Source organism: Podarcis melisellensis (genome assembly GCF_964234715.1).
Source record: "Podarcis melisellensis genome assembly, chromosome: 9".
Classification (NCBI taxonomy): domain Eukaryota; kingdom Metazoa; phylum Chordata; class Lepidosauria; order Squamata; family Lacertidae; genus Podarcis; species Podarcis melisellensis.
In genome coordinates, this window is record NC_138541.1 from 14,383,299 (window position 1) to 14,405,271 (window position 21,973).

General features: G+C 44.1%; 1 protein-coding gene across 8 annotated transcripts in view; it reads right to left on the minus strand.

The window, feature by feature from the left end:
• Positions 1 to 21,973, minus strand: part of MAPK10 (mitogen-activated protein kinase 10) — a 236,881-nt gene that overhangs the window by 35,939 nt on the left and 178,969 nt on the right. For 7 of the 8 annotated variants that reach the window (XM_081925123.1, XM_081925122.1, XM_081925121.1 and 4 more), the window contains 3 exons: positions 18,640 to 18,778; positions 17,694 to 17,859; positions 11,545 to 11,616 (listed from right to left, as the gene is read on the minus strand). In XM_081925123.1, the coding sequence (XP_081781249.1) occupies positions 11,545 to 11,616; positions 17,694 to 17,859; positions 18,640 to 18,778 (377 nt within the window). Of the gene's footprint in view, positions 1 to 4,981; positions 5,054 to 11,544; positions 11,617 to 17,693; positions 17,860 to 18,639; positions 18,779 to 21,973 lie in introns of all 8 variants that reach the window. The other variant, XM_081925125.1, reaches the window with a different exon arrangement.

A 21,973-nucleotide genomic window follows, 5' to 3' on the forward strand; every position in this document is an offset into this window, starting at 1 on the left:
GGGACGTCAGAGGACGAGATGGTTGGACAGTGTTCTAGAAGCTGCCAGCATGAGTTTGACCAAACTGTGGGAGGCAGTGGAAGACAGGAGTGCCTGGCGTGCTTGGGTCCATGGGGTCACGAAGAGTCGGACATGACTAAACGACTGAACAACAACAACAACCCCTGTAGGTGGGGAATAATGGACATGAATGGGACATGGAGCTGTTCCAGGTACCAGGGATGTGAGCTAAAGCCGCCTGAAGGGAACAGAGAGCAGTTATGCATGCAGAGTGCAAAGTGGGGGGGGGGGTGATGACTGCTGAGAAGATCTGTGTCTTGCTTAGGAAAGATGCCCTGCAAATGAGAACAAAGGGACTAGAGAAAATGTTGCACAGCCTTACAGGAAACGGAGTGCACAGCTAATAGCATCTCTCCCTATTTGTTTAAGAATACCAACACAATTAAGGGTGAATTTCAAACAAATCATCAGCTGCTAGTGGCTGGTTTCTAGGGAGATATTTCTATAGCAAAATGCTTTTAATGGTTTAATTATAGAGGTTCTATGAACAAATTTTAATAAGTATGCAGCTGTTTGAAAGAAACTGGGCTTTTAAAAAATGCATCATATAGGACATCTTTGGTGAGGTTTATCTTTTCTTTTCCTTCTGCTAGTTTATTTGAAAGAGGTTTTTTAAAAATAAAATAAAATCCATGTTTCTATGCACATATGGGCTATGATGAGTTGAATCCGTGACATGTAAGGAAAACCAATTACAAACTTTTTAGTATAAAAAGATGAAGGAGTAGAAGAAGAAAAGCAGGGGAAGTGTGCAATACGAGGAGGAATCCTCATATTTCTGTTGCGGGTAGTTGTTCTAAAGCATGTGCTAGATGGTGAAGAAGAAGAAAGATAACTATGAGAAGGAAAGATGCTGCTAATTTTCAACAAAAGGTAACACACATTGTGCCAGGGACCGTGCTGAGGAGAGCAGCACTGAGGAAGAATGGTGGGAGTCACACCCTCCCCCTGATCCTGAATCTTCCCAGAAGCAGGAGGCCGGTATAGATTTGGAACAGTGGTTTGCAGAGGGGCATAGTCCAGAAGGCAGAAGCTGGGAAATACTGGATGGGGAACAGCTAGCAGAAGAAACACTGGAAGAGAGGGTTAACAGATTCACAGTCTCTGGACAGCATTCACACACCCCTTCTCCAAAGACACAGAGAGCTCAGAAAGTCTCGGAACAGAAAGCGCAGAGGGTACAAACTCAGATTACAAGATGTAGGAGTGACATAGATTAACAGGGACAGAGGGGAGGAGTGAGCCTTAATTGGGAGCACCGCCATTTCCAGGGAGACCTGTTCTTTTTTCTCTCACTGTGATTATTAAAGAATCTAACTGGTAAGACATTTCTTTCGTTTGATCTTCTTATTTAGTGCCATGGGGGAGGAAGCCAATTTCCCCGAAGCCTGACACATCATTATGGCGTAACTCTGTCACAAGGCTGCAAATCTTATGGTCCACCAAGCCAAACACAGCACAATAGCTATGCAGGGTGCTTGAGATCTCCCCTCCTGATATTTTTGCAGTCCCGGGTTAGAAGCAATAAGGCGGCATTTATCAAGCCCAAGTTGGACCACCAGATATGGTTGGTGGGTTGAGTTTGGCTTGGTGGGTCACAAGTAGACTAAACCAGGCCCTCTTCTGGGGAAAGAGGGAAAAAAGGACCATCTGGAAAAATTGGATAACAAACATTACTGGGTAGATCCACTACCCTGATCTGATTTCTCCAAGCCTCTCATGACATACCTTACCGAGTGTGCCAGCAGTGGGTGACTGAAATGCTGCCATTTTAAATTGCTCCCAAACGGCCCAGAGCTACAATTCGTCATTCTCACTTCCTGAAATAATACACAGACCAAAATGCAGCTGCCCTTTGGAAAATGAGCTTGTTCAAATCCTGCGATGCAGTTCCCCAGCCGAAAAATATGTACAAAAATGTATGTAATATTAGGAGGGCATGTGTATAAGACTTCATGTATTTGTGGAAACAAATGCATTTTATCTGGGGAAATTGCTTGCAAAAATGTGTCTATTAGGAGACACTAAACAACTGCTGAATTTTCACCAGGACTCCCCGCCCTGCACGCAATCTGATGTGGAAATGTGATGAACTACAATTCAGATTGGATCAGTTCAGTTCATCATCTGTCCCTAATTGTGTGTACTTGAATGTGGTGATGTTTTCACCTTAATTATAGTCTATGGGATTGAAATGTTTAATTTTCCTTCAGCTTTTTCCACCATCCTGTTCTCTCTGAAACGTGAGGAGTGGTCAAGTTGCATTTAAAATAAAAAGTTGGTAGTTACAGACTGCAGAACTGTAGCTGCTGGTAAATCCATCAGACGGGTCCACTGATTCAGCAAGGATGGAGGCATCAAACAGCACCTTGCTTCACACCTGGAGTCAACCCTGTAGATGTGCACCATACAAACAACTTGGCTTTCTTCAGCATTGAGTACCAAAAATCCGCTGCCGGATATCAAATACTTCTAACCATTCTCAAAAATGGTGACAATTTTGCACAACAAAACTGGGCGTCAAGCCTACGAAGTGTATTGGCTGGAAGAGGTTCAACATGTTGGTGGAGAAATCACTGAATATGATATTAAGCATGAACGAACATAAAGAGAAAGCCAGACAGATGAATACATAGCTATGAACCCGTGAATGAAATTCACATTATGACTCAGGATTTTATCCTCCCCTGTCCCTTCCTTTGCATTCAGTAGGTACTACATGCACAGATCTTATGGGAAAACGGTCCCCCGCCATAATTCCTTTAACTTGAAGGAAACGAAACTGTACCAGTGATAAGGGAGGCTCAGCTTAGTATATGTTTAAATGTGTTGATTGGGATTTATATAGAGTAAGAACATCAGAACAAATCTGAAAAATGCCCCTGAGCAGCAAATATGGAAAGTAACTAGTCTGCAAACTGGGACACTATGGCGATGGATTAAAAAACGAAGAATGGGGAAGGGGAATAAAAGGGTCATGTTGCAGAAAAGACTTGCTCCCATGAGTATTATGTGAAGAGGCCAATCCTTTTTGTTTGAAATCTGTTTTGCGTTTTTTTAATGTAGGAACAAAATAGTTAGTTAGCTCTGTGCACACTCACATTTTTAGGGATGTACTTAAGTGTCTGCTTAACAATCTTAAACAAGTGTCTGCCCAATGCTATCAACGTATGAGCTCAGAGGAACATACACACAGGCGAATGTGCAAAGGTTTGGAAAACTTTGGCAAAACACATATTTGTAAACATGTGTGTCATATAGATCCAACCAGGGGTTTGAGGGGCAAATTGTCCCTGGTGAGGTCCTCTAGGTAGTGACCCTCAACTACCCATCCACTATCTCAAAAGCCTACAATGTCTCAGAGCAAAGCTAAATTGGGTACTTGAAGGGATGCAGTTTTCTAGACCCACCCACTCACAGAAAGGTAACTAGCCCAAAAGGGCATCAGTGCCAATGGGGCCAAAACACATGTCAACAGCACCCTAAAGTGCCAGGGAGATTGGGGCAAGATAGAGGGTGCTGGATCAGAAAGCTGGGATTAGCCATGGCTCTCTGTCGAGTCAACACTCGGTAATGTACATGGGTTTTTGGGTGAAAGCTATTATTAAAATCAGCTTCCAGAACATCTGACTCACTCAGTAAATATAAATTAGAAATTACTCCCAGTTATGAAACCCAGTAAAGATATTGCTATAGAAGCACTGCAGTCCATGTGTAATTCATTCCTTTGTATTATCACACTGACTCATCTCCTTCTGAGTCACCCATCTAAGATACAATATCCTCAGGTGTATCATTCTGTGCCACGATGTGCTGGTAAGACTTTCAGATTTCTTTGTCTGTGTTTGCTGTTCCAGTGTTACCGCACCATCAATGAGATCCATTATGACACAGATGGAGTGGGAACCTTCAGCACTCCAGATGTTGGTAGATTACAACTTGCATCATCCCTGATCACTGGCTGGGGCTGATGGGATTTGTAGTCCAACAAGATCTGGAAGGCCGCAACTTCCCCATGCTTGCTTCACAAGAAAGGGAGTGTTGCTGCAGTGCTCAGTATTAAATACAAAACCCGCTCCACTCTGAGGAATCAGGGTAGATACTGAGGAATAAACTATCAGAACTCCTTGGAAGACCTGGAATAGCTCAGTAAGTAGAGTACAGAACTCTTAATCTCAGGGCCCCACGTTGGTCCCTTCCAACTCTACATTTCTATGAGTCTATGAATCTTATGTGCTGCAAAAGCTGACCTAGGAAACCATCTATAAGAATACAGCAGCCTCCCATTTATCCAACCTCAGTGAACTGCATGTCATCAGTGTTCCCTCTCTCTTTCATATGTTTGCATATTGGGAGAGTTCCTTAGGCCAAAAGAGAAGATAAAAGCGTATGGAGGGGAATAAATATATTCATTAAAAATTGAAATAAATGTTCTCCCAGACTAACCCTTGTTGATCTCTTTATCAATTTTTTTCCCTGGAAATGCTTCAGGCCTGTTTGGATACAGGAGGTTCTATTATAACAATGAAAATTTATAGAACGGTGTCTTAGCCAGGAGGAGGTTACTAGCCTCTAAAAAAATTCTATGGCACACATTTTGTTCCATAAGTGGGGGAGCTTTGGCCCTTCAGATGTTGCTGCACTAGAACTCCCATAATCCCTGGCCATTTGATATCCTAGTTGGGGCTGATAGTTCAGCCTCATCTGGAGAGACAGAGATTCCTCATCCCTGTTCTGTTGCATCACACATAACTTTTCAAGAAAAGGTGTCATGTTGATTGTGAGGCATCCTTGTAGTGTCCATTCCATTCCTCGAGGTACAATAAAAGCCTGCAAGCATTATAGCACTCCAAATGGGCAGAAGGTAATAAAGGGGAGTGGGAAATGGTGCCTAGAGAGGCCCACGACCTAGGAAGGATACGATCCGTGCCAGGAAACAACACAGCACCTTTAATCATTTCTCCCATGATGCACCCTACTGACCACATGTCAACTGAAAACAAAAATGAAATGAAGGTAAACAAGAACAACAACAAGAACAACAACAACAGAACAACAAATAAATGAGAAGACTTATCTGGTTGGGTCAACAGAACAGGCATGATTCCTTGCTTCTCTGACTCCGGGGAAGAATCAAGTATGGCTGATTCTGGAGCTCTGGAGCTCCTCTGCTTAGAAAGCAGAACCAGAAAGCCACAGAACACCGCCTGCCCACTGTTGCATCCATCTATTCCTGTCCTCTTACAACCTCCTTATAAGACAACCAGCAGAAAACAGCTGCTGCAGATACAAGTTGTATTGGACAAGACGCCAAGGGAGCAGCAGGTGGAGGAGGAGCCAAGCTCTTCTCTTGCCCCTGTGAGACCCAAACGGAAAGCTCTCCTACTGTGATGTGAACACAACCCTACAGCTCTGGTGCTTAGATTTCACTCTCCTGAATAAAAGCTTCCCCAACGTTTATGCCTGCAAATAAGCAGCATACTGATAGAACAACCTTTCAAGGAGTATTTCCATGCATATCCCCACGGAGTGATTAGTTGCATCTGGTAGATACAAATGTGTGGACATTTCAACCTTTTCCCCATCCTTCCTGCCCCCCCATCAAGGCCTGCTTTCCATCCGTATCTCAGCAGTGAGAAAGGAAGGAGGGGGATATTTCATTTCCCAAGCAAATGTCCTTCTGAGTACCAAGGTCTCATTTTTTTGTTTTTCAGAAATGGAATGTCCTTTGGGCAATCACTTCTTTGAGTACAAAAGAAGGCTTACATTAAACTTTCCAGTTGGGAGAAGGAGTTGGGCAGAACAGAGAGAGGGGGAGTGGGTAGCTAGGGGTAGAACGGTTAATCTCTATTGCTAAATATGTCTATACTTGCCTATGTGCACGAGAGTGATGCAGAAAGAAAGAAAGAAAGAAAGAAAGAAAGAAAGAAAGAAAGAAAGAAAGAAAGAAAGAAATTCAGTGAACAGAGTAAGACCTAAGGCTAGCTACTGTTTGTCACCATAGCTTTGTGACCATAATTAAATGACTAATTTAAAAATATAGGTCTCATCTGCATCCTTATAAGCATATTGGTTTGTATCCTAAAGAGATCTTATTTTCTGGAGACATATGCAAATCAACTTGCCTTTAGCCTGTAGCAAAGGAGCTGCAGTTTCCCCCTTATAAGCTGAAATCCCAGCAGCTAAATGACCAAGGCTTCTAACATAGCATTGCTTAGAAATGTGATTCAGTTGTCTGGGGAATCCACTTATTTGCTGCAGTATAACACCTTTTGGGATTTATGAACTTAACAAAGCCAAATTCAAAATAAAGGTTGCAGGATGGTTTTGCATGGCATGTAGGATAGCACCGGCTTCAGACTGCAAACATACATTCCCAGTAGGTTGAGGAAGGAGGGGGGGAAACAGCCTCTCTGCTTTCCAAATGGAAAAGTAGAGCAAGCGATACCCTTCCCAGTTAATCAAGAGCTGAACTGCTGGCCTGAAGGTGACTAACCAGGAAAAAGAGATCTTGGGGTTTTGCACATATCTTGAGTATACAGTGGCAGGAAAAACAGCAAACTCCATTATTACAAAAAAAACTGAAAACAAAACAGCCAACATTGTGGTGCCTTTGTAGAAATCTGAGACTGCTTGCATTGTCAATAGTGTGGCACCTCTGAACACATTAAAAGTTTAACCACACCTGGAATGCTGTGTACAATCTCAAAAAAGGGTACCACTGAAGTGGGAGCAGCGCAGAAAAGAGCAACCAAAATTATCGAAAGGTTGCAACACATTCCATATGTGGGAAAGCTGAAGCAATTGGAGCTGTTAAAGTATCACTAAGTGGAGATACAATAAAGCAGAGGTAGCCAACACTGTGCCATCCAGATGTTGGTCTGCAGCTTCCAACACTGTCAGTAGTTGGTATGATAGGAGCTGAGATCAATTGACATCTGGAAAGCACCCCATTGACTTCATGAGCGGGTGTCACAAGATGGGTGACACCTGGCTTGAGAGCAGTACATGTGAAAAGGATCTAGGAGTCTTGGTTGACCACAAACTTGACATGAGCCAACAGTGTGACGCGGCAGCTAAAAAAGCCAATGCAATTCTGGGCTGCATCAATAGGAGTATAGCATCTAGATCAAGGGAAGTAATAGTGCCACTGTATTCTGCTCTGGTCAGACCTCACCTGGAGTACTGTGTCCACTTCTGGGCACCACAGTTCAAGAAGGACACTGACAAACTGGAACGTGTCCAGAGGAGGGCAACCAAAATGGTCAAAGGCCTGGAAACAATGCCTTATGAGGAATGGCTAAGGGAGCTGGGCCTGTTTAGCCTGGAGAAGAGGAGGTTAAGGGGTGATATGATAGCCATGTTCAAATATATAAAAGGATGTCACATAGAGGAGGGAGAAAGGTTGTTTTCTGCTGCTCCAGAGAAGCGGACACGGAGCAATGGATCCAAACTACAAGAAAGAAGATTCCACCTAAACATTAGGAAGAACTTCCTGACAGTAAGAGCTGTTCGACAGTGGAATTTGCTGCCAAGGAGTGTGGTGGAGTCTCCTTCTTTGGAGGTCTTTAAGCAGAGGCTTGACAACCATATGTTAGGAGTGCTCTGATGGTGTTTCCTGCTTGGCAGGGGGTTGGACTCGATGGCCCTTGTGGTCTCTTCCAACTCTATGATTCTATGATTCTAAACAGATGTATGGTGTGGCCAAAGGTGTATGGAGAAATGTGTTCTTCCTCGTCTCTCATAATATTAGAAGCCAGAGATTATCTAGTGAAAACCGACTAGGAGTTGGTTCCCAGCAAACTAAAGGCAGCACTGCTTCATGCACATATTCAGTTTCTGGGATTCAATACCACAGGATGTGGTGGCGTCTGCTAGCTTTCAAAAGCCATTCAAAAAATTAAAGGAATACCCATCTAGGACCAGGGACATTAATACTGGCTGATGGGCACAAGATGGAAGAGAACTGACCAAGGGGAACATCATCCTGACCTACAACCCACCATTGAACCCACTCATTCCATTTTGTAGCATTTAATCCATCACAGAACTTGAGCCAACATTGTCATGGTTTGGGAGGCAGGTGGACAGGCCCCCTCTTCCAGACCACCACTTTGTCATGAGCCCCTCTACTTTCACTCAATATGACGTATAAAAGATTAGCCACCATAAACGCTGTAAAAGACACTGTGCTATGCAGAGCATGGCTACCCATGTTTTGCAGGCTCGTAGTGGATAGCCCCTGTTAATGACTCAGGTAACAAGTGACAACATTCCAGGTGTGCAACATTTTGTGATGTTTAAGGACATTTTACTCTCTCTTTTTTAAATAAAATGATGCTTCAAAACTCAACTATCCCATTAAAATAGTCCTCACTCTTCTTTCCTCAGCAATGCCCACCATTTTGGGGCGTGTCCCCTACATTTCTTTCCCTAATTCCAGACCAAAAACAAATGCCCTCCACCCACCTCTGTGCATGGGGCCTGAATGTTACACTTTAGACTACCTTTGGCCTTTGATATTACTGAGAATAGAGATGTGGGTGGCACTGTGGGTTAAACCACAGAGCCTAGGGCTTGCCGATCAGAAGGTCAGCAGTTCGAATCCCCACAACGGGGGGGAGCTCCCATTGCTCGGTCCCTGCTCCTACCCACCTAGCAGTTCGAAAGCACATGAAAGTGCAAGTAGATAAATAGGTACCGCTCCGGCGGGAAGGTAAACAGTGTTTCTGTGTGCTCCTCTGGTTCGCCAGAAGCAGCTTAGTCATGCTGGCCACATGACCCAGAAACTGTACGCCTGCTCCCTCGGCCAATAAAGCGAGATGAGCGCCGCAAACCCAGAGTCGTCCGCGACTGGACCTAATGGTCAGGGGTCCCTTTACCTTTTTATTGCTGAGAATAGAAATGGGCTTGGGGCTGGAAACCCAGAGAAACAAGAATCTTGCGAAACTTGCCAGACTCTCCCGATAACAGTGAAACCCTATACCTGCCTTCTCAGAAGTAAGGTCCACTGAGTTCAGTGGGGCTTACTCCCAGGTGAGTATAGGATTGCAGCCTATGTCATGCAGTGTGATCTACAAGGAGGATGGGTGTAGCAGAAGCCTGAAAGGCTCTGGGTTGTTAGCCGAAGCGCTCCCTTTCTCCTCTGCCTCTGCAAAGTGGCCTTGAGTGAGCAATGGTCTGAAGCACATGCTGCATTGCTATGCGGATGCCACAGAAATGGAGATCAGAAACATATGTGCAAATATAGAGGAATCATTTTGTTTTGAAATGTCTGAGTAGGATGCTTGTGCTTATAGGGTAGAATTGCACTCACAGGGCCTTGCTGGCAAAAACATCCATGGGAAACCTCTCTCACTGCTTACTTCAATGAGAGACGATCCTATACTGGGGGCATCTTTAGAAACAAATCTCCAGTTCTACCAAAAAGAATACTGAATTATGGTATCAATATGTGTGCGTGCACATGTCATGCTTCCCTATCTTTTGAGCAATGCCACGGTCCACCTTTGCTGAGAAGAATACAGTGGTAGCCAGATTTTCCAGGACATTTTTCTGCAGCACGTGGGGGCATTCTTATGCATTTTGCATAGTGAGAGATGTATGACAAGCGTCACCCAAATGAGCATCATCTTCCTCAGAAACCTGGCTTGTTGAAGCCAGAGCTTTACAGGTAATTCATGACACGCTCCCAAAAACTCCTACATGGGCAGGCTCTCTCCCACCTCAATATGAGAAGCAGAAGCCCTGCACATAGAAAAGGATCTGTGTATGGAGTTTCACCTCCCATGGAAGTGAATGGGGGGCAGAATTCTGCAGAGTGAATATAGTAATAATTATAATAATTTATTATTTATACCCTGCCCATCTGGCTGAGTTTCCCCAGCCACTCTGGGAGGCTCCCAATCAAGTGTTAAAAACAATACAGAATTAAATATTTAAAACTTCCCTAAACAGGGCTGCCTTCAGATGTCTTTTAAAGATAAGATCGCTGCTTATTTCCTTCACATCTGAAGGGAGGGCATTCCACAGGGTGGGCGCCACTACCAAGAAAGCCCTCTGAACTGTATGCATGCATTGGCTGAGCAATTGAGATAGGTCACAACAGAACTCAACTTTAATCATCATGTGTGAAAGTTTTGATAAATTTCCCTCACAATAAGTGCTGGTGCAGATGGCCCTCCATATACCTTTTTATGCATGTGCTGGGTTCTGCAGATGTGTGGCTGTAGGCTCGTTCATCTGCTAACCTCTTCAGCTGGTTTCCATATGCAAACTGTGCAAACTATCCTCCTATCTTTCAATAACATCCTATATTCCCAACGTTTGAGAGGAAATGACCACAGCTTGTTGGAAAGGCTGACCCTATGTTAATCACCAAGAAGCGCCAAATATTAATCAGTGCTCATGACCTTATACTTATCACACCAGATGTCAAAAGATTTCTCAAGCCAATTTACCCTCCTCCTAGCTCGCTGGTGGAAGTCTTTTACAGCAAAGAAGATGTAAATATGTGTGTTTTGTTAATATATAAATGTGTTTTTATTCCTTGCCAACAAGAGATGAACTAGAAAGCTTCTTTCTTTCTTTCTTTCTTTCTTTCTTTCTTTCTTTCTTTCTTTCTTTCTTTCTTTCTTTCATCTCTTTCCTTCTTTCTTTCTTTCTTTCTTAGATTGCAGTTGTTTTCATTTTCTAATATTACTTTCACCACCTTGAGAGATGGCAAAAAGAATATCACCGAAGCTCAAAATGAACAGGGCAAGAGAAGGGTGTGGGTGGGGTGAGCAGAGGTTTTTTTGGGCGGGCGGGGGTTGTGCAGACCTCATGCACACACACAAAAGGAAAGCTCATTCTGGAAATCTGGTTAGGAGTTCCATTTCTAGGAAGCGCCGAAGGACTGCCGGATCTCTTCTAGGCAACAAACGGGTAAGTCAACACATTCAGAACAAGATGTTGTATCGACTCACCTCCGGAGTCTATACAGCATCATGGTGGACCCAGGCTAATGATGCATTAGCAAGCAAAAGATTATGATGTCACCACAAACATCAAAAAAATTACAATTTTCAAAACATTCAGCCAAAAGAGGGGAAGGGGGGGGAAAAACAACAAAGTTTAAAGGAACAAATGGGCCGTTTTCTTTAAAATGCAATCAATAAGAAAAAGCTTACAAGTCTGTCATCAGTGGCTGGTTCCTCTATAACCCCCCAAAAGGCGTTAACAAATATAAGGCTAAAAGCATGAAGAGCTGTTTGTCATATAGCTGGCAGTTTGGGTTTCTGTTTTGTTTCGTTTTGCTGCTGATTCCCAAGTGACTCCAATCATAATTACACACACCCCTAAGATTCAGCTTTTTCCCCTGCTTCTGTCTTTGTATCCTCCTCTCATATATTGCTTGCTTAATAGGAAAAAGTCAAGGATGAGGCTGCGGGGAATGAAAGAGAAATAATTCGATGAAGGTTGCAGCAAATGGCATAAGGATACAATCCCTTCCTGGAAAGAGGATTTTGTGGCGCACCATTTCTCCCATAATGCATCCTACTGACCATATATCCACTAGAACAGCAGAGACAAGGAAATGAAGAGAGAAAGGGAGGGGGGAAGGCAAAGTTAACTAAGACACTTTGGCTCCTACAGGAGGGTAAAAAGAGCAGATTGATCAGAGAAAGCACAGATTTATGCACCTTCCACCGAACAATTTTTTAAAACACACACACACACACAAAGATTTCATAAACAGAAGAAGCATTAATACCCAGCAAACATGAATTTTATCAGTTTTATTCCACTTTTTCAAAATGTATATATATGCAAAAATCCTGACCTTTTCCTGTTTAAATTGTCCAAATTTAAACGTGTGGTGATCCCCGGATAATGCTCTTCAGGGCTGCAACCCTATACATATTTACTAGGGAGTAAGGTAAGGCCCATGGAACTCAACAGGGCTTACACTTGTGTAGATATACATAGGATTGCACCCTACAGATTGTGCCATGTATCCCCTGTCACTTGTAATTGCTCCTGTGCAAGCTAGCCCATTTGTGTGGTCACAGGCCAGAGCAGCGCGTTAAAATCTGGGCTGCTCTCATTTGACAAGACCAAGCGGGGAAAGTTGCATGTGTTTGCTTCTCGCTTCTGTTGTCACAGGAGAAAATGCCAGGTTCTAGAACAAAGTAGGCAAATCTGGGGAGAAGGGAAAGGATGGCACCTAATTATTCCAAGTTAGATCTAGTTCAGGGATGGGGAACCTGCGTCCCTCCAGGTGTTGCTGGACTACAACTCCTATCATGCCTGACCATTGGCCACACTGCCTGGGAGCATCTAGAGAGCCACAACTCCCCGTCCCTGGCCTAAGTCATACCAAATGCATCCAGGAGGCTTTGGCCACGGACGTTAGGGCTGCCATATTGTGAGTGAAATAGGAAACCGGGTCTGAGAGCAGACGGATGAACTGTCTCCCATCTTCCCTCACCCACAAGTTCTCTTTGGGCATGTTCATACATGATTTCTCCCAGAAGCAACATCCAGGGTTATCCTGCCCACACCAGCTTCTAGTTCCAAGTCTGGGTTAATGCATCTTTGGAGTGACGCTGCAGGCCTCCTGTACACACAGCTGAAGCAGTGTAGGAATGGCTGCCCCTGTGTTGTGCGTACCCACCTGAGTACGCATGCAGTGCAACGAGCCCTCATTGTGAGAAGTGAGGTTACAGGGGACCAGACAGAGGGCCTTCTCGGTAGTGGCCACTGGGGCAGATGGGAGCTGTAGTCCAACAACATATGGAGGGCACCTGGTTGCAGTCTGGCAACTTTAGTAACATGGGGTCCCAACATGAGGATGGAGCAGCCACACCCCTCCGGTACCAAATACTCAGAGGCCGAGCATTTATAGCTGGCGATAACCGATTGGTCTATCCAAGGCCTCATTTACACCATACATTTAAAGTGCAATGATACCATTTTAAATGTCCATGGATTCCCCCAGAGCATTCTGGGAGCTGTAGTTTGTTAAAGGTGCTGAGAGTTTCTAGGAGACTCCCCTCTCCCAGAGCTAAAATTCCTAGAGTTCTCAGTGAAGAGGGATTGATTCTTAAACCACTCTGGGAATTGTAGCTCTTGGAGGGGAATAAGGGTTTCCTAATGACTCTCTCTTAACAAACCACAACTCCCACAATTCTTTGGGGAAAGCCGTGACTGTTAAAAGTGGTATCATAGTGTGTTAAATGTATGGTGTGAACATGGCCCAACAGTGTTCACTTTTTCTGTCCCACCTTCTTTTTCTCTGTCCTTTTAACAGAAACAAAAATGAACACCAGTCGAGTCATTTCTTTTGACAAAGGTGAAATGCTTCGTTTTGTGGGGGGGGGAGAGAAGGGGTGGTACTGGGTGCACAGGGCAGCAAAAGCATGCCTGGAATACTGGAGTCGCTCTCTTTTAAAGGGGGCGGCAACAGCGCAATTTGGGGACTTTGGGAACAGAGTGCATCAAAATGGTGGGAAAATATAGCAACCATAAAAGTCAGGTGCCAAGAGAAAATGAAAACACGGAACTGGCCTTAAACAGGCAAGATTGCATGGGTGGAGAGAGATTAAATTCAAATGTACCAGAATATCTGCCTCCCGGAATTTGTGCTGAATAGTCAAACAGAGAGGAAAGCTGAAAATTAAGTGCTCTCTCTTTACAGATACTGAACTGCATCGTGCACGTCCGCAGATTCAAAAATTAGATGTCACGAAGAGTCGGACATGATTAAATGACTAAACAACAAACAGCCAAACCATAATAGGCACTAGTCCACAGTTTCCCAAACTTGAGTCTCCAGCTGTTGTTGGACTACAACTCCCATCAACCCTAGCTAGCAGGACCAGTGGGAGTTGTAATCCAAAAACAGCTGGAAACCCAATTGGAAAACCCTGCACTAGTCAAAAGCTTTTCCCCTCTCGGCTTGGCTTCTGTTGCTAGGTAAATGCATGTACTGCTATGAAGTAATAGCTCAGCGGTTCACAACCTGTGGGTCCCCAGTTGTTGTTAGACTACAACTCCCACCATCCCTAGCTAGCAAGGGATGATGGGAGTTGTAGTCCAACAACATCTGGGGACCCACAGGTTGAGAACTGCTGCAATAACTGGATTGCTCATTCTATGATAACCAATTCTGCCATTTGCAGATGCTCAGGTAATTAGAATTATTGGTAGAATACCATAACTGCCCTGATTGTGTGATTCCTTGAGGGAACTGCCAAGTCCGTCAGTTCAATGAAAAAAATGGACACATGAATCTAACTCAGGCTTCCTCAACCTTGGCCCTTCAGATGTTTTTGGGCTACAACTCCCATGACCCCTAGCTAGCAGGACCAGTAGTCAGGGATGCTGGGAATTGTAGTCTCAAAACATTTGGAGGACCGAGATTGAAAAAGCCTGATCTAACTCCACCCATCAAAGGCTACTCATGCAGAGCACCTTGAGCTCACCTGAGGACATACACAGCTCTGGATCAAGGGCAACATCTAAGCTCAGTTTAGCTTTTCTGGAAGTTGCTATAGCAATCTTGATTAAGAAGGTTTCAAAAGCATTTGCCCCTTCATTATTACTACAGTAAGGAAACCTTCACTTTAAGGTGATAACTAGTACTAGAATCACCTTCAGCTCTAGCATTTAAACGGAAAAACACAAGGTGTGCTGCCCAATCATTACCAAATTTAAATGACAAAGAAATCAGGCTGAAAGAGCTATCTAATTGCCAGCTTGCAGATTGCAGTCAAATGTTAGTTAAAGCACCGCAGTATGCTAATTAGATTCCACAAATTAAAAATGGAACAATCTGGAAGTTCCCTGTTACATTTAACATCAAAAGGGAACCTTTGTTTTCAGATTACTTGGGAAGCAGAAACAGACAAATGGATTTATCTCCATGATGTTACTTGCTCATCCTTCTGCAAAATCAGTTGCCTAATATTTATGAAGCACGGATTTAATACTGTACTACCGATAGGGCTTTTTTTAAAAAAGCACACAACTAAATGATGGTTGATGTGCCAAGATTATTGAGCACAACAAAATAACACTCACCCCCTTTTCCTAGAAGGTCAGTTTGATCAGAATTATTCCTTTGCTATGGGGGGCGGGCTGTTAGGTTATTGTTTTTATTTCTATTATGTATTTTGTGGTTTTACATCTTGATTTTATTCTGTGAATCACCCTGAGAACCATGGGAATAGGGTGGTATATAAATTCAATGAACAAAATAAAAAGAGCGCCCCACATTTAGATTACAGCACAGTAATAGCGCTGTACCCTCCCTTGGAAACTTGAGATTGTGTTTTCAGGACCCACAACTAGGATTTGTTGAACCATTTTTAATACTGAATTTCAATTTGTTGTCACCCACCCTGGGACCTGCGGCTAAAGGGTAAATAATATAATCATAATCAGGGCTTCTTCTTTTTCAGCTGGAACAGCACCTCTCAGCTAGGCCCCGGAAGAAGTAGGGGGAAGAGACCTGACCAGCCTCACCAAAGCCCCTCTACATCTCTGGCTCACGAGGATACCCTCCCCAGAGCCTAAAGGGGATATCCTCCAGGGCAGCAGTTCTCAACCTGTGGGTCCCCAGATGTTGTTGGACTACAACTCCCATCATCCCTGAGCTCTGGCCTTGCTCGCTAGGGGTGATGGGAGTTGTAGTTCATCAACATCTGGGGACCCACAGGTTGAGAAAGGCTGCTCTAGGGCTCCGGAGAGGTGCAAGTGAGCTGGAGGTGCAGTGGGACCTTGCTGAGGCTCTTAGGCCTTCCAGCTAACAGCTGACATGCAGGAAAGCTGCACCTCAGCTGCTCCAGCTCCCATGCAGCCTGGCAGGATCCATTGCGGGGCTGCTGCCGCCACCTTCACACGGGCAGGCCACCTCTTCCTCCCTGGGGAAAAAGTAAGCACACGGCCTGACTCTCTAAGGCAGGTGCAGACAACTCTGGCTCATATAATCACCAAGTTTGTCAGTGACACTCATTGCCCTTTGATGAAAACTGTTTCCCCTTGTTATTTGGTGGAGAGTCTGTAGCAGCTAGGTGAAAATGAAAAAATAGCAGCAACCAATAGAGGTGTTAATTTTGTGCCATCCCAAGTTCTTAAAGGCTTCTCCTATGAGCTAGACCCTGGATTCCCGAGAGATAAGGTTTATGGGATTGTTCCAGAACATAAATATTTTCATATGTTTTTATCCAAAGTAATAATGCCCTTGGATAAGCTGAGTTACATTGGAAGCAGCCTTGCATTCCTGTCTAGAGGTGAGTTGTGATGTTAAAAATAGGTATGTTTCCAAAGCTTCTTAAAGCCCCAGATATGGGATACTTGGGCAAGTGTGGCCCCTAGCTCCGAAAGGTGGCATAAAGCATTTTAAAGAAACAAAATGTTTGTCCACTGCCTTCGTGTGGTTGAGGTATCAACCCCTACCCTCAAGCTTACCTCGAAAATAATTTTCCCAAAACTACTTTGGATTAGTGCTGATGTGCACTGGCAAGGAGAAATTGGTCGTACTGGCTTAAATCTTAACTAAGATGCCTTTGAAACTCAAAAGTCTGCTGTTGCAGGTTGGGGACCTTCCAGTGCAGTAGAAAAAGTGGTGCAAAGAGAAATGGAGAAAAAAATAGAGGTGCCTTGCCCTCAATCTGGAGACTCCATTGGATCCCACTAGATCCATGAATGGAAGGAGCCCTGCCATTGGCAGTGGACAAATTGGGATCCAAGCCATTGCCTACTATTTGCTATAGAACCCTGCCTAGAGCTAGATTCTTGTCTCCTTGCCTTGTTGATTTTGTGATACCAATGTTTTCTCCTATGCAACCAGAATAACTATATCACTTAGATAACCTCCCTATTTGCAGTGCCGTGGGCAGCAAATAAAATGATGCGAATACATGCAATCTAATACTCCTAGGCTGGAGATAATTTGATTTAAGTTTTTGTTGTTGTTGTTGCAATCATAATTTTGTTACCGTTTCTCTGTGTTTTGATTTTATAATACGATTTCTCAGCCACAGGGCTGGAGTTGTTCACCCGTTTTTATTAGTTTTATGGCAACCCATGGTTTTATGCACCAAAATTGAACTGAAACGAATATAGGTCTGAGTTCCTTTGTTTTAAAGGATGTGCGTTCCTAGGGAAACAATTTATTAAAATGGACCATATTTGGAATTGAGGAAAGCTGGAAATATTTGGGTCACACCCATTGCCCAGCCAAAGAGCTTTTTAATATTTTAATTCCCAGTGTGGTGATGAAAAGCTCTGTTTAAATTCCCTCCTTATAAAACATGCCTCCAATGATACAGACTGGATGCAATGAGATACCGCGTCGTATCCGATTTGGGTGTTTCTTAACTTCAGTAATATCTGCATCATTCTCTATGTTGCTTTAGTACCTATAATAATCAGGCGGACAACCCTAGGATTGTCAGTTTTTCAACCAGCCATTATAGTAGGTGATCGTGTTGTTCGTTTCATGCTGGTGAAAAGTTTCACCAGGTGATATCTGTGCCATAAGGTTTTGTTAAAGGTACTTGAGCCGCCCAGGTCATTCCTTCCCATCCAGCTGGCACTCCCAGCTTTGCTCCATCCCATATGCTCACATCAAACGTATATCCTACCATTCTCCTTGTAGCCCATTCCCAAGATGACCTCCGGTGCTCTGTAATAACGTGTGACCACATAAGGAGTCATCATGAAGCTAGTGCCTGCGGTCCTGGCCAGTCCAAAATCCAGGATCTTCAATGTGCAGTCAGATTTTACCACAATATTACTTGGTTTTAAATCCTGAAAGAGACAAGGGAGCAGGGGGAGAACAGGAATGATGAGTTCTACCTACAAGACTCAGTAGGTGCTTTATATCACGAATGCCACAATGGCGCGGCTGTCCCTGTCCTGTGGAACAGTATTTCCGTGAAGATAAAACAGGCACTCACTATCTGCACTTTACAGAAACAACCAAGGACATTTTTTTTGTTCCCAAAGCCTGGATGAATTGGTCTCTGACATGGCCGCTGCGTACTCGGTATTGTTTTCAGCTGTTTTTATTGCGTTCTGTGCATTGCCTTAAGACGCAGGTGGAAGGCGATTTGTTAAATAATTATATCTGCTTAGGTGGTGCTGCAGGGCTGAGAGAGATGAATGATCCAAGAAGGGGCAAAGGGGTGCAGCATGGGATAATAATAATAATAATAATAATAATAATAATAATAATAATAATAATTTATTATTTATACCCCGCCCAACTGCCTGGGTTTCCCCAGCCACTCTGGGTGGCTTCCAACAAAATATTAAAATACAATAGTCCTTCAGAGATTAAAAGCTTCCCTAAACAGGGCTGCCTTCAGATACCTTCAGAGGCTGGTCACCCAAAGAGACAAGGGAGGTGGTGTTTGCTATAAAAACAGCACTGCTCCCAAGGTCCCTAGGTATGGTTATAATAGTATAACAGAAGCTAAAACTGGGCATGCTCCAAATAACAGAGATTTTTTTTCCCCCTTTCCCGTATAAGGACATTTGTCCCTGTTTTTGGTGGTGGTAGGAGGGTGAGAGGGATGCCCGGCTTACCCTGTGAATGATTCCTGCAGAGTGAAGGTGCTTGATGCCGCAAAGCATTTGGTAGAGCAGGTAAGACATTCGCTCGTGGTCCAGCTCCATCTGAATCACCTGGCACAAGTTGGCATCCATCAGCTCCATTACTAAATACCTAAAGAGGAGAACAGAGCCACGTAATAATCAGCACTCATCATGGATCAGATACAGCAGGCATAGGCAAACTCGGCCCTCCAGATGTTTTGGGACTACAACGCCCATCATCCCTAGCTACACCATCCCTGTACATTGGGGAGGGCTGTGTGGAGAGAGTCTCTTCCTTTAAATTCCTAGGAGTTTATCTCAGTGAAGACCTTACTTGGAAAATCAATACAACCCAAGTGGTTAAGAAAGCCCAACAGAGACTCCATCTCCTCAGAGCATTGCGAAAGAATGATGTCAATCAACATTTGATGATCTCCTTCTACCGGTCCACAATAGAAAGTGTCCCTTCATACTGCATCACGGTGTGGTACGCTGGTTTGACATCAACTGATAGGAAGTTCTACAGAGGGTGGTGAATACCACCACAAGATATTATGGGCTGTCCCGTGAATCCACTGGATGAAATAGCAGAAGAACGTTGCCTCAGGAGAGTGAGGAAAATTCTCAGGCATGATTCACACCCTGGCCGGCACTTCCTTGATCTCCTGCCCTCAAGCAGAAGATATAGAAGCATGATTAGCTGCACCAACAGGGTAAAGAACAGCTTCTATCCATGGGCTGATAGGCTGCTGAATGAAAAGATAACAACAGGGCAACTGACTTTCGGGTTTGGTGGATTTGAGTCAGTAAACGAGGGGAATTAAGACTAAGAGAGCTGAGGGGGGGGTGCTCGTGTAATCTCACTGTATACAAGTTGTACAAGTGACAATAAAGCATTTCAATTTCAATTTCAATAACAGGACCAGTGGTCAGGGATGATGGGAACTGTAGTCTCAAAACATCTAGAGGGCCGAGTTTGCCCATGCCTGAGATACGGCAATGCTCTTGTATCTGATGTGTCCGTCAGAATTCATTTTGCTGGGACCCCCCCCCCCAAAAAAATTGTAGAATCGTGATGCAGCTGAGGGTAGGGAGTGGGTGAGATGTCACTGAATGACATATTTAATGTAAGCATCCTTTTTCTCTCTAACCAGCATCATTTCATTCTTCAGTAACTAGCGTGGTAAAGGGCATACATTCTGCAGGTAGACTGCAGCCTTGCACACTCTTGTCAGGAGACCTCTCTTTCTCCTGCTCCTCTTGAAGACCACTTTGTGTGATGGCTGTGCTCTGCCTTCATATTTGGGGACAGCAATGCTTCTGAAGACCAGTTTCTACAAACTGCAGGTGGGGAGAGTGCCCTTGAGCTAAGGTCCTGCTTCTGTTTGGCCACTGTATGAACAGGAAGTTGGACTATATGTGGCATTGGCTCCTCTTCTGTTCTAAGGAGGTCACCACACAGTGTGTCAGACCAGAATTCAGAATTCTGACCTTCATGGGGTTGGCTGCCAGCAATCCTTTTGATTGCAGATGCCAGAGATCGCGGGGTGTGTGTTCTGCCACTGAGCTTTGTCTACATCCGAAACAAAGGCTTTTCCTGGACCACCCTAGCTCCAGCTTAGCCGCTCCTCTTTCACTATGTCTTTTATTTGCTTATCCTCAGCTCCATATTAGGAGTGTCTGACCCATCCTCCATCTTGCCTGCCTTGCAGAGAGGGACTGCATACTGCACTGATTGCACTGCAGACAGTCAAGAAACCCTCAATATATAATTGCAGAGGGGGAGTTGATCGATAATTATTATGCAGATACAACAAAATGAAAAACAGTGCTGGCTTGTTATGCCAACACTGGAAATCCTGGAATGGGAGTTCTAAATTCTAAACTTTGCTGGACCTTTCATTTGCATCCCAGTGGTAGCTGCTACTAGATATGGGGAAAACCTCTGACATGTGCCTCACATTAGCTTGGAAATTACTCAAAATGCTAACCCAACCCATCAAATATCCCACTGTAATTTTTCTTAGCCAATTTGAAAGACTTTGGGAATTACTCACCCATTTCTGCTGCTCTCTCTCATCCCCCAAATCCATCCCCTGCCATGCCCCAAACAACTCCTCTTTCCTCACAGGGAACTGGATGGCGGAAAGAAGAGCAGAGAAGGAGCATAGAGAGAGTTTTCCTCTCCCTCCCCTCCCCTCCATTGCCTCACCACACTGAGTAACAGTGTGCCAAGGCACAAGGGATTATGGGAGATTTAGTTTTCCCAGGGGCTTCTGCAATTGCCAAGGGCATCGCAGAAGAGAGTTTTAAAAACACTGACATATCACAGTCTGAAGAGAACAGTTGGTTCCCCTGCCAAGATCTTGCCCTTGCATTATAGGACACAAACTGTGTATAGTGTATAGTGAAGGAAATTGTTAAGGGGGGGGGCAGAATGAGGAGAGTTTGGCCAACTAGAAACACTTCTGATTACCTTAAATATTATTCAGGTCAGGTTCACCTTACATGCCAAGCAACGGCAGACAATGCTCAGTGGAAATACTAGCAATTCTCTGCTTGGCCCCCAGACAAATAATTTTTACAGAGTCATAGGTTATCGGAAAATAAATATGGAAGAGGGGGGAAATGTTTTGCCTCCTTCCTTTAAAAAAAAAACCACAAAAATAACACAAGGAGATGATTTCAGAGTGTTTTACGCACCTTTCAGAAGCCTGCACACCTCAGGGAGTTCTGAGGTAACAGGCGCTGCCTGAGAAAGCTATCAACACAAAGGAATCAAAAGGAGCTGCTTAGAGCCGTTCAGATTCCTTTGCATGTCTGAACATGTTCAGACCCTCCTCACGACCACAACCCCACACCCTGCATTTTCTCAAACACCTCGGTTACGATGCTCTACGTACACTTTCCATTTCTGCACTTCTAAATCGAGGTGGGAAGTGCTTTCTGACATACCTAAAAGCAGTAGGCAGATAGTCGTGAGTTTTCTGATCTTGACTTTTTCCGATTCTTATTTTTTTATCATTTGCACCTTTTTTTCAAAACACATTATTTCATTTTATTATTTCCATAATATAAAACTAGCACACATAATTGCTGGTCATTCGCTTCTTCTTGTCTCCCCTGCTCCTCTTGTAGGTACAAAATACAGGAATGACACAAAGAAATGGGGAAAAAGGTTGGTTCCATCAGGTCACTGCCTTATGGAGTGCTGGACATGAGGCAATTTCTGAGGAGAAGGAGCACTTTCCGTTCAGCTATTCCTGAGTTTTAGTTGCGCCCCCAAGGCACCTGAGCCACAAAGTTCTCAGGAGAACAATAAATC